Below are 17,987 nucleotides of genomic sequence, written 5' to 3'. Positions count from 1 at the left end.
ACTCATGCTGGTCAAATGTACTGGACTTGAGCTCAGACTCACCCCAGTTTGGCTCATGGTTCATTAAGGGACAAGAAAGCAGGGAAGCGTTAAGGTAGGCTTACCTAGGATTCATGAGTTGCTTCCTGTCAGCCTGAAAACAAATGAATTTCCACCCCCTTGTCTGAATATGGTCATTTCTGGTTTTGTAACTCTAAGAAGGGACAAACAAAGTGAACACACCTGCCGAACATCCTCATGTTCGCATAATGATGTTAGCATTTTAGCTCAAAGCACTGCTGTACAGTAAAGCCACAGTGCTGTGAGCATGGCTGGGGACCTTACGGTGACTATATTACAGCATGGTTTGACCCATTTTAAAGAGTTGAATAAGAAATCTATGAAGGGATGAACTAGTCATTGGTGTTACTACACTCACAAAAACTCAGTGTCAAAAAAGCAGCAAAACAAAACAGGCAGCATATAAAATCATAAAGTTAAAGGCAGAGAAATAATATGTGTTCAAAAGACATCAGATACATAAAAAATGCAAGTACAGTCAGAAAAGTTTGTTTAAAAAGGCACTTCTGACAAGAATTTAAAGGACAACAATCCTTGCTTTTAAATGGCATTTTTATCTACTTGAGGTTCTCTAGGGCATTTCTAGGCACCTGACAACTCAAACCTATTCACATCCCATTAACTCCACATTCATACACTGATGGCAAAAGTTGCGATGGAGACTGGCCATCAGTATGAGCTTATCCCATTCAAATGCATCCATACACATTTACATGCCACTGATGCAGCAGTGGAAGTAAATTGGGGTTAAGTGTCTTGCCCAAGGACACGTCGGCATGTGACTGTGGCAGCTGGGGATTGAACCCCCCACGTTCCAATGACTCTACCTACTGCACCACAGATATCCTGAGACATCAGAGCCACAACTCCATAAACTGTAACGGCCATACTGTGTCAGGAGTAAGTGTATTACTGTAAATGGATTACAGTCTGTAATGCAGTGATCTAAGGCATTACTGTTGACAGCTTCAGTAAACACATTAGCGTTACTTATCAAACAATTATCTGATTACTTCTGTTACTTTCAGATCTTTAACTATCTGTATAACCTTCAGCCCTTTTCATCCATACCCACACGACAGTCATCCTCTTTACCCTGTGACTCTGCCCAGGGCCGCCCCTGGCCAAAGTGTGGCCCAAAGCAGACTCTGGTATGAGCCCCCCCCCATCACCATTGCCCCAACATAGTCACTTAACATTGCTCATACAGAATTACCTTAATCACCTACTGTCAGAAATAACAAAACAAATATTATTACAATAATAATGGTTTAAAGTCATTGCAACTTAGCCTGGGATATTTGCAAATAAAAGTCATGATTCTTAGTTAGAATTAAGTCATCATCAAGGATAACAAACCAAAAAAGCACCACAAACCTGTCTTTCAACAAAATTAACTTTTATCTGAAAAAAGCACAAAACTGATCATTGCTTTTAATGATCATATTCTTTGTTGTATTAATAAAGGTAATATTTTAATTTTCCATCTTTTTTTTAAATAATAGCCATCACTGTGGATTTATTATTTTCATCATAACAATAATCCCACTTTATAAGCTATCTGTTTTAATGATTTCTCCTCAAAATAAAACTAATAAAACCAGGTGACCCCACCCCCCCATCCACCCACCCACACACACACACACAAACACACACACACGCACACACACACAGAGCAGCTCATCCGTTTCTCCTCTTTCTCTCTCTTACGGTGTCTCTGCTTCAGTGTTATTACCAGTAGCCTTTCTTTTATTATATCACCTTATAATAAATGTTGTCTTTCCTTGTTTTCACACGCAATCTGATTTTAAAACAGCCGATCTGTGCGAGGAAGTTCTATGACGTCAATTAATTCCTGACCAGAATCAGAGCAGTCTTGAGGCCCTGTGCCCTCTGAGTAGTTTGTGTATAGGGAGGGGCGGGCCTGACTCTGACTTCCTGTCCAGGAAGGAGGAAAACCAAAATTACAGGGTGGTGCAAATCAGAACATCTTTTAAGGCTTGGAGATATGCACACACCTCACCTCCAGACAATAAGAATGATAGAGGGCAATTAGCCACAAGCTAAGAGGCTAGTGGTGCCTCTTTACAGCTTTTCTCCCTCGTTTTTTCCTCAACATGCTTTTACAGAACACAGTGATATACAGTGCCTATAAATAGTATGAACCCCCTTGGATGTTTTACCGTTTAATTGACTTTTTATAGCAATCATATACTAAGGCTTTTTATGACAAACAAAAACTTCTTAATGTAAAAGAGAAAAGTGATTTTTACAAAGTAATGTCAATTAAATATCAGTATATAATTTGAAATAAGTAACTGTATTAATATTCAACCCCTTTCAAGTCAGTATTTATTAGATGCACCATTGGCTGCAATCACAGCCCATACTGTGCCACATTCTTGTATACCCACCAGGGCCGAGAATCATCCCCGCAGCATGATGCTGCCACCACCGTGCTTCACAGGGAAGGTGATGTGTTTGTGATGATGTGCAGCGTTTGGTGTCCGCCAAACATAGCAGCATGTCTGATTGCCAGAAAATGCCATTTTGGTCTCATCAGACCAAAGAACTTTCTTCCACTTGACCATGGTGATTCTTACATGCCTTTTGGCAAACTTTGTCTTGGTGGCCCCTCTTACTAGTCTCCTTCTTTCACGGTCACTCAGTTTGTGAGGACGGCCTGATCTAGGCAGATTTACACGTGCCGTAGTCCTTCCATTTCTTGATGATGGATTTAACTGAACTCCGAAGGATTTTCAGTACCTTGGATTTTTTTGTATCATTCCCCAGACTTATATACTTTCCAATAACCTTTTCTCTGAGTTGCTTGAAGTGTTCTTTTGTCTTCATGATGTAATGGTAGCCAGGAATACTGATCAACCAGTGACTGGACCTTCCAGACTCAGGTGTCTTTTTACTACAATGAAGACACATTCACTCTACTCAGGTGATCCCATTACACTAATTGTGAGGCTGCTAGCACAAGTTGGCTGGACTTGGGTCAGTCACTTTAAAGAGGGTGAATATTTATGCAATCACTTACTTTTACATAGCATTTTTTAATTTAATGGCATTACTTTGTAGAAATTTGGGTTTCAGTTTGACATTAAATCGTTTTTTTTTTTTTTTATTTTATTATTTTGTCACAAAAATCCAAATTTTATTGCCCATGATTGATTCATAAAATCATCAAATGGTAAAAACATCTACTTTATAATTTTTATAGGCACTGCCCTATTTAGCACACAACTTGTGGAGTCTTGGTTAAATTGAAATGACAGCTCAACTGAAGATGAAAGTTATATGAGCGTTGCAATGTGTTGTTCATGGATGAACTGCTTCAAAGAGCTGACTCCTTATGTGTCAGATGGGAACTGGCTCCTGTTTAAGAGCCAGTTTCCTTTTTCCATTTTTTGTTGTTTTAAAGACATTAAAAGGCAAAATGGTACCAAATGAAACCCTGACATAAATAAATACTTATGACAAAAACCATGGTTTTAGTTTTCTTGTGGAAAAATACAGATCATGTCTGCTGGCAACATGCTCTTTAGCATGCCAGTAAATTTTGCATCTATTCAACCAATCCAGTCTGGATGCAGACATCCCACCTCTGTGCAGCCAGAGCTATCAGATATCAGAACGTTTTCAAGTTTCACTGAGGTGTGTCTGCAAAAAGCATGGAGGATCATTATCTTTTATCTAAATGCCTAATTGATATAAATCTCTGCTAATGCAATGTCTAGACGCAGTGTTAGTGGCACCTCTTTTGTATTAAAAAAAGTGAATTTCCTCTTCATATGCGTAAGGATTTGGGCTAAACTAAAGGGCTTTGATTGGCATTAAGTGACTGCATCTCTGAAGCATTAGTGGGAGCATATCTCTCATGAGACAAGTGTGCATGAGAAGAATTAATCAATCAAATAGTACAACAACTCCTGCAAAAACCCATTAGCATATGATATGGTGCACAATCTAGACTGTGCATGAGTTTCTCTGTAATTCTGGTAATTGAAAACTTTGGTTTTTAGGTCTTCTATTTTTGTTACTATGATACCAAACAGTTACCAATATAAAAATAAAAAAAATCCTGATTGTTTTGATTGCACAGAGCTGCAGAGAAAGCAAGCAATGCCTGATAGAGTTTGTGCACTATAAACCTTGCTGAGATTAATCAAAGAGGTTAAAATGTGTTAAATATTTACTTTAAGAGGTCACTAGGGAAAAGGTTTCCTAGAAGTTAATGTACCCATCCATCCATGTCCACAGAATATTGACCAAAAGCTGAACTGCCACAAACAAAAAAAGGTTAGAATTTCACAGGATTACAGGCATAGATCCATCTGGCACTAAAGAGAAGCAACAATCTGCATTATGACACAGTAAAATCAGTCTAGTAATCCATGCATGTTCACTTTCATAGAGTCAGAGCTGCCTCCTCATAAGATGATAAACTGAAAGGTGAAGTCGGCTGAAACACAGCCGCTCTGTGTCGCTAATGTTCGAGGATTGACACTGAGGTCACCGTGGCAGATTCAGTGAAAAAGTCCCGCAGCTCACGATCAGGAGGGGGAGCGGGACATCATGAAGGGGGAGGGAGGGAGGGGAGGATGAATGGGTGAGGGTGAGGCAAACAGAGGGAGAGAGAGAAAAGGGTCAGAGATTATGAGAGAGGAGCTAACAGGACGAGCGGATAGAGCACATCTGTCAGAGGCTGAAGATCATGGCAGGCCGGAGACACTAAGGAGCTTACAGCCTTAATCACAATGGGACTGTATGGCCACAGTGCAGCGCACAGGGCATTACAGAAATGGGCCACCATTATCCACCGTCAGCCCCACCGGACAGTCAGCACCATAATCCACCCAGCAACATTGTTATTTTTGATCATTGTGTCGGCACACAAGTACAGAGAAGTGTAAGGGCCAAGAACAAGGGAGGGAAGATTTCAAGATCTGTTTTCTACATCGCATTTTGAAGTGCTGTTGAAATGTCATTAATAAAATCATAATTACAAAAAAACAGGGGAATTGCCAAGAACACTCAAAGTCAAAAATCAAAATAAAAAAAAAACAAGACTAAGGAGAACTGTCAGAATGTGGCGGTGGCTTTTTGTAATTACTATAATGGTTGTGAATCTAAACTCAGTTTAATAGATAAAAATGAAGCCGACATGATTAAAATATAGTTAAAATTTCATCTATCAGATACAATCAGCAGCAGCCTCGGTGGTTTAATACAAGAAGTCAATGTGAAAGTGCAAAAGACTGCAGTTCCTCCAGTGTCCACTTGAGGCTGTCTGCAAAAAAACCCACAAGTCCCATTGACACCCATATTAAAATATCTATCCATACTGCAGAAATAAATATGTTTACAATTTGGTACATGCAACAAGCTTGCCTTAATTAGTTATGTATTTGTTAGAACACACTGTACTTTGGTATTTTTAAATTATTATGTTTCAGTTTTGATGATATGGAAGCTGACAGGCCTGCATAGTTTTGCATAATTAAGAATATGGATAAGTTGATTGACTGGTATATTTTTTACATTAATCGAAAATTTTAAAAAAATATAGGTCTAAATGTGGAAAATTACAGTACAGTCTAGAACTTTTAGCCTGGTTTTAGGGAAAAATTGAGGTTGAAGTAAGGTGTAGACGTGGCGAGTAAGTTGCCTGAGGGCACCATCTGATAGGAAGGAGGATTGACACAACACTGCTTAGTCTGGATATCCTTGCATTTTATCAGGAGTATGGGAAAATAATCTGTTTAAAAAATAACTAAGTCCACACCTAGGTTGGAGTCAAGGTTGGATGTGGTGAGAGAGCATTGTCTAGAGCATTGGTTCCAAACCTGGGGTCCCCCAGGGGGTATGCCAAAGATCTTAGGGTGGGCACAAGGCTTTACTGCTGAGGCTGCAAAAATTAGATTTGCAAATATTGACTAAAACTGTGAAAGAGCAGTTATTAAGTAGTTTACACAAAGGTCTTCTGTTAAGAAAAGCATGCATAGGCCTTTCTAAGGGTTTTTATCAGTAAAACAATTAAAATCTATGTTCATTTTGGCAGCAGTGTGTCACTTTTCTTCTCTTCGGGGGGGGGGGGGTCACTGATGTAGGGTACCTTATAGGTGAGTGGTAGGGATTGCCACTCTGCGTACATTTCCAGGGAAGAAAAAGCCCCGACAAAAGAAATGCTGTTGAACTTGACTTTGGCTTCCAAACAGTGTGTCAACATGTGTCGAGCTTGTTTCCGCCCATGGCACACTGGGCCCTGTGATGGATCCGAGTGCCCTACATGCCTAAAACTTTTGCACAGGAATGAACATTGGTAGGATAAAAACCATCTAATGTTCAATGTAGCACAATTTATGAATTTTAACATTATGTCAAATGCAAAAAGTAAAGCCCTTTGGAGGTTAAAGTTTAAAGTTGAACTTACTGGAGCCCAGTTTTGTGTGCAGTGCAGGTGTTGCTTTTATTTTTTTCATCCACAGCTCTTGAGTACTAAATAGTAAATTAACCCATAGCCCCATAAGTGTGAAAGGGTCTGTTTGTCCTAAACAGGGCAGGCTAAATCACTTTGCAGCTCATGTATTGATGAAGTGCTTTACGACCTCAAAACAGAAACCCTTGCTTTGCTATTAAATGTCATATAATGACTTTGGATGGAAGTTAAGAAAATGTGTCTAAGTTTGAAAGAATTAAACCAAATGTCAGTGTCAACATTAAAATCCTGGAATACAGTGAAAAAAAAATCTGATGAATTGTATCTAAATTTAACGCATGATTTGAAAATGTTCAGAATCTACCAAAAATTCTGAGATTTCATTCAACATGTGTCAGATATGGAAAAAACAAAAGAAGTTCTTACATTAAATATTAGGTTTACCCAAATAAAGAGAAAAAGGAAGAAAGATATCGGTTTAAAAAAAAATAAAAAGTTGAAAGATATTTTTTTAATTAAAAAAAAGGAAACATTTTATGTTGAAAATGAAGACTGAAATCAAAATTTAAGATTTGAACTTAAGTGTTGTGAAATATATTCTTTTTTTTTTGTTTGTTTGTTTACTTTAAGTCCAAATTGTGAAAAAGATAATTTTAACTTGTAAATTTGCCTGTAAATTTTTGGGATACATGAAAAAAAAATGGCTGACAATGTTGATGACATTCAGCTTTATTCTTAATGTTTGGTTCCTCTTCAATTAAGCTTATACATAGCGCCCCCTGTGGACATAAAAGGACATCTTTTTTCTCAGCTAATGAACCCTGTTCAGTTTTAAGGGTTTTTTCCATATAAAAAATCCATCTGTCTTTAACAGTCAGACGTATCACACTCTGTGAATCTTTGTTCCTGCGGCGTGATAATCTGCTCATCTGACACGGTCCACTGACAGCAACAGCACACATTTAAATAACTTCAGAGGCGTAATCTCCTTCATGATGGTCTGGTTTGATGTTATAGCTCATACAGGAACGTCTGTTTCATAACCAGATAAAAACGTCCTCACAGGAATTTTAAGGCAATTAGAAACCTGTTTCTCCATTCGCATTGTCTTATCCCTGCACAAGGCTGCTTATCATCATGTATAGCCATGCTAAGATATGTAGCAAACTATTTGCAGTTATCTCTAAAGCTGACTGTAGGAGAATGAAAGTCAAATAGCACTAACAATGCCGATCCAAGGTGCGTGCATCAATATTCTTTAACGATCTGGGAGGGCCTGTTTACTGGGCATGTCTTTTCTGTCTTTTCTGTGGCCTATCCCTGCCCTTACACCCTCTGCAGTTTCCTCTTGGGATTTGATGTTTTTATAACTCTCCCGTACATGTGGAGCAGTGAGGGATCAGAGGTAACATGAAATCCTCCACAGACCTGTCACACCACTACAAACTGCACCATCTGAAAGCCGAGCTGCTTTTTTTAAATTCCTGGAGAGTCGTTCTGTAGATGCAAGGTTTCCACCCAACAGCAGCAACGAGTTCTTCTTTCACACCATTCAAGGAAAAAAAAAAAACCCTAATCCTCCTCAGATGTGCATGGACGAGCTGTGTGTGTTTAAATGGCTGCTATTGTGTGAGCAGGCTTTGAACGGAGGATTCACAGAGAGAGAGGAGGAGGAGGAGGAGGAGGAAGAGGGCGTCAGAGCAGTTGGCTTGCTGTCAAAGACATAACTCCCCCCACGCCCACCTACCCACCTGCCCTCCACCAGTCATACCTCACACACTCTGACACACTTTCTTCTTGGCTCGGCCACACACGCCGCCTGCAGTCTGCTGTGTGTGTGGGGGCGAGAGAGTGAGTGTGTGTCCTTCATCAAACTCTGCGTCGTCCTTCAGCTGAGTCGACTCTGACTGTCCTCGCACTAAACTCACAGCTCGCTCAGACATCAAGACTCCATCTCCTGCTGCACCTCACACACACATTTTCCTCCTCTCACACACTTTCATGAAGAAGAGGAAGCTGCAGGGAATGTTATCAGAGCAGCGGCTCACAGCCACAGAAGAGAACGAGACACTGCTGTAGCCACCCTGACCTAACCTGTTAGTTTATGGACTACTGATTTAAGTAGCTCTAAATCTGGCATTTGGCCTTTGACACCCCGTTTATGGAGCTCAGCAGTGTGGTTCCTTTTCATTTTCTCCTTAGAGGATTTTATTATCAGCAATATAATCAGAAATATCCAAGTTAGACTTTCCATGAGCCACCTAAGTGTGAAACAATGGTATATGCTCCTGTACAAGACAAAGTTCATAATAGATTAACTTTTTTTTTAACGAAAAAAAAAGTTTTTTTGTGACTTAATCTAACACAACTACAATGCCCACAATACTTCTGTCACAGCAGCGACTCTGATTGGTTGTTAATGATGACATTGCATGCCATCACAGTATAAAACAAAATAAACCCAAACTATACATTACAACATTATCATTTAAAACATAAATGCTACAATAAAGATAACTAGATAAGAGTTGCCTATATGGTTTTGAAGCTTGAAAATCTTTCCCAAACAGCAAAGAAAATTTATCGCAATGGACTGTGGGACATGTAGGTCCTTAAGCCTCGTAGAGAAATGTGTATGGAGTCTTGTACCTTCGCCTCTCTCAGTTTTTGGACCATTTTTGTGCTAAATGAATTTTTTATGGTCATGAGTATACAGGTAGCTGCTTAGCTTGTTTCATGCATTCAGTGGTTTAATAGGGATTTTACAAAATATTTGTGGGCGATTTGAAAAGCAATTTTTACCTCCAGAAAAAGTGGGTAAGTACTGTTGGGCTCTATTAGTAACCAAAAGTGACCATATATGTAGAAGAGGGTGGAGCTGGAGAAAAATGAGAAATAAGTGACCGTTAGAGTTGGAGTGTGATTTGGCAATGTTCAGATCTTTGCTGATGATGCTGTGATCCTTGTGGAGACGGTAGATGTGCTTGTGGGGTTTCTTAAGTTGCTGAATGAGGAGGCTGAAGCGTTGGAAATACACGTTTCCTGGGTCAAAACAAAGATTTAGGCATTTGAAGATGTCTTTAATGCAGCCATTGAATCTGTGTTTGTGAATGGTGAAAGTGTGGAAGTTCATCTACCTTGGCAGCACAATCAATTGACCCCCTGGCTGCAAGGCTGAGATCAACCACAGACTTGGAGTCTCGCATAGGGCAATGAGTTCGCTGAGCAAGATAGTGTGGCGTTAACCGTATGTGAGAATTTGGATGAAAGTCAGAGTCTTTTGGTCCTTGGTCCTCATGGTCTTATTTGACTGATGGCCAGAGATGCCAGCTGGACTCCTTTGAGCCAAATTTTCTTCTGTGCAATTTTGAGTATCACTGGCAAGACTGTCGATCGAATGCTTACGTGCTAAGCAGAGCGGGGATGAGAAGGCTCAGCTGGCACCTGGCACCCTTTCTCGTGCTTGATACAGCTCACTGCATACTGGGTGCCCAGGACCCATGGACTGGTCCAGATACTTGGGATGTGCACTGTGGAGGGGTCAGCTAGGAGGATACCTGGAGAGATGGGCATGGGCCTGTCGCAGGCCTGGACGATGGCCATCAGGAGCAGCACAGGGCCAAGACTAATGTGGCAAAGTGCAGAACCAGCATGTGCTCCCATACCTGACCTGACCTCACTGTGAAGTCCTGTAGTGCCACTGCAGTACTTCTAGTGACCACTAGAGTCAATCTCCATAGTGTCCCATATTAAAATGTTCCATCTTTGTAGGTTTAAGTGTTGTACGTTTACTAAGATAGCTGCTGCTATTTAGGCTATGCTTAAAAACATTAGATCAATAAAAAAGAGAAGCGCCATCTCCTTGGTCATCTCCGATTTTAAGGTCACCATAGGTCATTCATCCTCATTTCCTGGTCTGTTTGACTTTAAATGGAACCATAATAGAAAACTTGAAACTAGGGATTGAGACCATAAAGTCACTGCAAAGTTTACTGAGGGAGTTAATCAACCATAAAGTAACAAAATTTAATGTACTATACAGTTGGACTACCTTTTAAATAGAAGTTGACATTTAAACCAATCATTTGTGGTCATTTGAGATGTAGAATAATAATAATAATAATAAATCTAGATTAATGATTGAGCTGTTATAATGTTAGCAGTATTTTTTCTGTGCATTGAGTGTCTAAAGTCTAAGTAAAATTTACAGTAACTTTCCACGTTTCTTTGTGTTTGTCTGTGTAGTTTGAGGAGGCTGAGGCTCTGTCTCAGAGCGTGCTGTCGATGGGTGAGGAAGCTGGAGAGTTTTTACCGAGAGCTTACTTGGCTTTGGGACTCAGCTGCAGTCTGCAAGCCTCTGAGGGTAAGAACACAAAAACTGTCACATTATCCTTCCCAGAAAATCACAGCATTTTCTCTCTAAAATGCTTAAAGGCATCAGTTAACCTGGGGGAATACTGTTTGCTGGTTTATTTATAGACAAGAGTATGATTAGAAATATCCAAAACAAAATCCTGATGAAAATTTGGGACAAAATCAGGCCAGCTACTCCCTTTGCTTCCACTCTATATACTAAATTTGCAAACAGTCTCCTTCAGAGAATGATAATTATATTTTTTATCTCTTGTCAAGAAAAGAAAGCACCTTTTTCCATTTTTTAAAATATGACTAAAAGTGAAACCTTTGCTGTTTTATTTGTTTTGAATTCATCTTGAATATTACTGCTAAAACTTGTCACATTGCTAAGAAAACATTTGTTTCTCTCTTTGTAGCCACTCTGAAAGCTGATCGAGATGAATTCAACAAACGAGCACTTCAAGCTTTAAACAAGTATGTTTCACTTCATGTGTCTGTTTCCTATCAGTTTGACTTTAAACTGTTATTTTAAAATGGTATGTCTCTTGCTAAAGTGAAATCAACCAGCAGGCGTCCTCTCTCTCTAACCTGTGCAGAGCTCACTCAATAGACCCTCAGGATGCTCAGATCGCCATGTACCTGTCTCTGCAGCTGGCTCTCGTACGACAGGTAAACTAAAGGGAAAGACTTTCTTTTTAATAACAGAAAACTCTCCAGGCGTAAAGTTTGACCTGAGCTGTGTCTGGCAGGTGTCAGCGGCTTTGGAGCCCCTGCAAGAGGCTCTGTCTCTACGAGGGGACGACGTTCACTCGCTCCACCTGCTGACGCTGCTGCTGAGCGCTCAGAAACACCACCGCCACGCACTGGACACCCTCAACCTCGCTCTCAGTCAGCACCCCGGAAACTTCAAGTAAATCCCTCACTTATGCACAGTCATGCACACACTCACAGACATATACTCACAGACACTGTCTATCAGTCACTGAACAGATTTACTTTGTACATTTGTTCTTCGCTTTTATACTTCTTAGGCCAGAGGTGTTATGTTTTCAGTTTGCCTGTCCATTAATCTGCCGTCTGTCATACGGCAATTATAAACCTCCAAGATGCATGTTATTGCCAGTCAGTAGTTCTAGTTTTAGTATAAGCTGGAGACGCTTAAGTTTAAGATGTCAAAGTGCCAAGATTCAATACTGTCAGTGCCACATATTTTGATTAAACCACTCTCTGTTTATAGATTAACCCTATAGGACCCAGCGTAGCGCCGGCACTATGATTAGCATATTCATTTTTGATTGGCGATAGATTTGAAACTGGATAAGCTAGATCAATCATGCTTTTTGCATGTGAAATCTGGGGAGTTACACATGTACCATATTTCAGAGTGCTTTTCCATTGCAGTGATGGGTTTGTAAAAATACACAATAAGTTCACATAACAAAAATCTTTATAAACGAGACCACGGGTAATTGCAGCACTTCCTACGTTGAAATAAACATCACCTCATTATGGGCATGACCTGTCACATGATTCTTACATTTCCCTACCTGATACCCCTGATGTTTTCACAGGAGTTGTAGATTTTTCCGCAGAATACACTGAAGAACTTAGCCTGCACACATACTTGCCCTCGCTCTCGTTTCACCCCTACTTTTTTACAAAAACAGTCAGAAACACAACCCACACACACCAGACATCCGTTGCACACACCTTTGACTAACTTCCACACATATGTAGTTATGGATTCTCAAAAATCCGGTTGTGCCAAACGGTTTTACAGCTGGGGCGTAGCTTTCTAAACTAAGAGTCTAACTTCTCATCTGGCTCGTTTCTTGTTTTTTTTTACAGGTTGCAAAATTGAACATATCTCAAAAAGCAAGTTATGTACAGACTCCAAATAAATTTCCTGTGGTTCCAAAGGATATAGTGCAACTTTTTTTACATTTCCAAGTTTGAGGGATACAGCTGTGCAATTTCTGTATTTTGAAATATATGTCCCAAAAAACAAAACAAAACAAACAAAAAAAAAACAAAGCGGTTTTCATTTTTTTAGTTTTATTGTACTTTTAAGCAATTTATTGTAGTAGTTAAGACATCAGTTAATACATATTATTAAAACTTCGGATCTAAGAGTTATTTTGATGTAAAGCAAATAAAAATACTCCTAAAAATTGCACCACAGTATGTAAAAATATAAGAATATGTCCTGACAGACTTGCACAATGGTAGGTTTTAAAGGGTTAAAAGTATTGACAATTTCCAGCCTTTAAAGCAGAGGTTACCAAACTTTCCAGCCTGGGACCCTTCAAAATAACAGAGCCAAAAGACTGGGAACTGAAAACTGGGCATGGAAAGTTGCACAAAGAATTACGTGCAAACAGAAGACATTTTTTCACATTACTTTTGTTTTGGCATAAATATGCCCATTGTTTTATTTGTGCCTTTGACCCCCTTGAGATCTTTGGTGCCCCCCTTGAGGTGCCTGGACCCTAAGTTGGGAACCACTGGTCTGAGGTATAACCCAACAAAAATTGCAAGCAAACTTCTGAAACTTTTCACACACAACACTGGCAATGTTTCCATTGACAAAAACTGCTTATGGAATTTGTGTAATGGTAACAGTGTTAAGGGGTTTGCTTGCAATTCTGAACATTTCACCCAATATTCAGTGCTTAGGACTCTGATTTAAACTTCTTTGCCTCAGCAATAGCCAGGGCCTGAGTCATTATTTTTACAGGTTGTCTGTCCATCATTACATTTGTATGAACAAACATCCTTCCTTCTGTCCTTGAGTCCAGACCTTCTTGTGAACATCATATTTTGAGGGGGTAGGGATTTCCTTCAGACTTTGAACTCCAAACTCTAATTTAGAGTGAAGTGATTCTAGTTTAGAGGTCAAACAAAAAGGTCAGTAATGACTCAACAATAAACTTAAAACATTAAGGTCAAACCACCCCAGCCCTTGTCCTTGATCCAGCACTGTTCTTTCACTGTCTGGCAACTGAAGACCACATGTAGTTCTGATTGGTTCAAAAAGTTATCAATATAGTTTTGGTTTTTACTAGACACATATTTAGGTTGAAAAGTTTGGTATCATGACAGCTCTACTTCAGTTAGACATGCAGAGACACTCAGACCTAACACCAATCCTCTCCTCAGGGATTGGGTGTCTCGGCTCCACACACTCTGTCTCTGTCTCACACACACACAGTCAGACTCTTTACGCCTTATTTAGCCGTGCAGGAGGGAGTCCTGCATTGCGGTACGTCTGCCCTCGTACACTCTTACCTTTTTAAACACTGCAGCTCCGACCTGAGCCTGAGTGCTTCTCTCCTAACAGAACTAACTCCTCCCTGCTGCCTTAAAGAAGGTTACATTTTATAAACTCACACTTTAAGAATTACTGTGCAGGAATAGAGTCAGTGATATGCTAAGGAACCAAACATGACCCTTTAACTTTAGGTTGAAATCTACTGAGCCTATTTAAAGTATTCACGCCCTTGGATACTTTGCCCTGTTGTTGATTTTATTAATTAATTATGGTCAATAGAATTAAGCTTTTTTGATTTAAACAAAAACTCTCTTTAATGTAAAATTGAAAACAGATTTCTACAAAGTAATACCGGTTAGATAAAAATATGTATGGTAAAATAAATGATTGCATAAATATTTACCTCCTTCAAGTCAGTATTTAGTATATTTACCTTTGGCTGTAATCCCAGCACTGAGTCTGTGCGTACAGGTCTCAATCAGGCTTGCACATCTGATAACTGCAATTTTTATTCCATTCTTCTTTGCTAAACTGTTCAAGCCCTGACAGGTTGCATGGGGATCAGGCGTGAACAGCTCCAGAACATTTACCTTGTCTTTAAATCATTTTTTTGTAGCTTTCAATTTATGCTTCACGGTCATTATCTTGCTGGAAATTTAGTCTTCTCCCAAACCGTAGTTTTTTGCAGACTGAATAAGATTGTCCTTCAGGATTTTCCACAATCATTTCACCCTCTACCTTCACAGCTTTCCAAGACTGGCTACTAAGAAGCATCCCCACAGCATGATGCTGCCACCACCATGCTTCACAGTGGGGATGGTCTGTTTGTAGTGATATGCAGTGTTTGTTGTCTGCCAATCATAACATCTTGTCTGATGGCTTAAAAGCATCATTTTGGTCTCTTCAGACCAGAGAGCTTCCTTCCACTTCACTATAAAGTCTCCACATGCCTTTTGGTGAAGCTGAAGATTGTAACTCCTTCCTTAGAGAAGTCATAGGTGTCTTGGTGGCCTCTCTCACTAGTCTTCTTCTTGCACGGTCACTCATTTTCAGTCAGCCTGATCTAGGCAGATTTACTAATGTGCCATATTCCTTCCATTTTCTGATGATGAATTTAACTGAATCCCCTGTTGGTGTCAGTGCCTTGGAACTTCTTTTTGTATCCACCCCCTGATGTATACTCATCAATAACGTTTTCTCTGGGTTTCTTGGAGTGTTCTTTTGTTTTTATGGTGTAATGGTAGTCAGGAATACTGATTAACCAGTGACTGGACCTTCCAGACACAGGTGTCTTTATTCTACAATCAATGAGACACATTCACTGCACTCATGTGATCCCCATATCACTAACTGTGAGACTGCTATCACTAACTGGGTGATGAGGGGATGAATATTCATGCAGTCAGATTTTTCTTGTCATTTTTTTGTCTAAAGAGCTTAATTATATTGACCATGACTGATTTATAAAATCAATAAATGGATCGAACATCCAAGGGCATGAATACTTTTTATAGGCAGTTCATCATTGCATTGGCCAGGACAACCACAGTAGCAAAGACACCCATGTCTATAGAACCCTCTTACCAGAGACTCTTTAAAACAGACCCAGTCTTTGGGCCTGTGCCTGTGAGTTTCACTTCCATTAGGACCTCCTCTCTTTTTCAAAACTACTCTCCAACTCTCACTGTGATGCTGCCTGTCACATTACCAAAGGTCATGGCATTTTAGCCTTGTTTTGACTACTTTTATCGGCCACAGCTTTTGCTTCTCCTCCAGCTCTAACCTCTACACCCCAGAATGCCCTGCCACCACTCACCATGTGGACGCAACGGCTGTCTCGGCTTACACAGAAAATGTCAGAGACAGAAGGATGTGTATATCCATTTTTTACCAGCTAAAGGATAATGAACAGATGGTTGACTCTTTGATTACCTTCAGCCCCTATGTTATCACCTCTCCTGCAGAAGAACTGGACACCACTGCCCATGTTGAGGCTATGGCTGAAGTTGTGGGCCTCTGGTCCAAACAAGTAGACAAGCCAAGGCACTGGTTAGCTCCCATCCAAGTACAAGGCAGCCACAGACTGCTACTCCTGAAGGTAAACAAGATTGGAATCTCCTTACTCCCAAAGCTCTGGCTCTCCAGCTGACCAATAGGTCTTTCACTCTTGATGAGGAGGGCTTCACCTCACTTTCTGGCCACCGCAGCCCACGATCTACCACGGTGGTGTCCAAGTCATCCCGCTAACCGTCACCCCCAGTGTCTGCGGACACTGTACCCTCTACGACCTCTTCGCCGACCTTAAACTCCCCCCATCCCTCTCCACTCATCTTTAATGGGTGAAGTCAGAATATAAGATCCAAAATAGCTGTGATGTACTGTTTCACCAATGTAAAGGTTTAGGGCCTGGTTCTATAGATCCTGTCTCTGCTCATAAACATCCTGACGTCAGAAATCTCATTATCCATGTTGGCATCAATGATTCACCCAACCACCAGTCTGAAGCACATGAGCAAGATTTACCAGTCTTTTTTAAAGACTCAATTACAGCTGACATCTCTTCCTGTGAATCCAGGATGTTTGGAATGAAGCTGAAAGTTTTCCTCTTATTTTAGTTGATCATTAATTCTCATTTTAGCAATAAATTAATTCAGATAACCTCAGATTTTCCATGTTTTTTTTCTATCAGTGTTTGAAATTTGACATGAAACTCAGCCTTTCCTGCTGATGATTCATTAAAACTGTCTGTAAGGGATAAAAGCAGTTGTCTGCCCGCTGGTATTTCAGAATGATTGGAGAGATAAAACATTTTTCATGGAAATTAAAATGTGCTTCAAAAAACTTGAAAATGAAAAAATCATTTAAATCTGACATCTCCCTTCTGTGGACGTCAATTTTCAAAACATCTAATATATATTTTATATATACTGTGTCTTAGAGGCACAGAAAAAGTTTTTCAGGGCTTTTTGGTCAGCAACAACTTTTTGTCTGCAACATCGTCCTTGATGGATCAAAGTTTGTCCTCAAAAAAAAAAAAAAAAAAAAAAAAGAAGGTAAGGCAGCAGTGGAACATTAAAGGTTCACATATTTTACCCCTTTAAGATGAGCTTTTATTGGTATCAGAGGTCCCCAAAACATGCCTGTGAAGTTTGTTGCTGAATAATCACTTCAGTATTGGATTTTTGGATGTCTAAAAACTCCCTGTGGTTCAGCCATGCCCAGAACAAGTCTGACTCCGCCTCTGACTCCACCCTTCTCAGGAATTGGATGTAGCTTAATGGATGTGGCTCTCCTGATCAGGAGAGGAGGGCAGAACTTTCTTCCAAGTGGGAAGGGCCAATTGAACCTGGAGGCGGTGCTAACTCCCTACATGACATCATGAGCAGAAAATCTGAGAATGGCTTGTTTCAGCACACAGAAGGTGGAGGAAGGGGGGTTGTGGATTTTTACGATTTTTGGGGGGATTGTGGACAGGCCAGTGGCACATATTTTTGTCAGAAAAGCCTGAAAAAGTGCATTTTGCATGTCCCTTTTAAGTTCTTTGCTTTAGACTAGCATTAAAGAGTTGTTCCTAACATTATTTCTTTCTGCAATCAAAGAAACAACTTAGGGCTTTTTGAATTCTACTTCTTGAAGGTAGAACTTTTGTTAGTTCTCTTTAAAGCCACCAGCAGAACACTGAAATCATCAGCTTGTTAGTTTGTGCTGTCCCAGTGGGCAGTAGCTTTGATTTCACCATGAGATTTGGTTGAAAAAAGATTAAAATGTGGTCTGAAACCTGATATCAGCTATTTTCAACCAGTCATACCCACATGTCACAAAAATTATGACTCTCCTTATGTTTGTGTTTAA

The 17,987-nt window shown here is 40.0% G+C and overlaps 1 protein-coding gene across 1 annotated transcript in view; it reads left to right on the top strand.

Annotated features, from left to right (window-relative positions):
• ttc7a (tetratricopeptide repeat domain 7A) overlaps positions 1–17,987 on the top strand; it is a 117,679-nt gene that overhangs the window by 38,938 nt on the left and 60,754 nt on the right. Inside the window, exons 12-15 of the mRNA XM_041789910.1 lie at positions 10,754–10,871; positions 11,281–11,338; positions 11,461–11,533; positions 11,614–11,774. Of these exons, the coding sequence (XP_041645844.1) occupies positions 10,754–10,871; positions 11,281–11,338; positions 11,461–11,533; positions 11,614–11,774 (410 nt within the window). The remainder of the gene's footprint in view (positions 1–10,753; positions 10,872–11,280; positions 11,339–11,460; positions 11,534–11,613; positions 11,775–17,987) is intronic.

Source organism: Cheilinus undulatus, linkage group 6 (assembly GCF_018320785.1).
Source record: "Cheilinus undulatus linkage group 6, ASM1832078v1, whole genome shotgun sequence".
In the NCBI taxonomy this organism is placed as follows: Eukaryota; Metazoa; Chordata; class Actinopteri; order Labriformes; family Labridae; genus Cheilinus; species Cheilinus undulatus.
The sequence above is the reverse complement of the archived record's forward strand: the minus strand, read 5'-3'. Positions and strand labels throughout refer to the sequence as shown.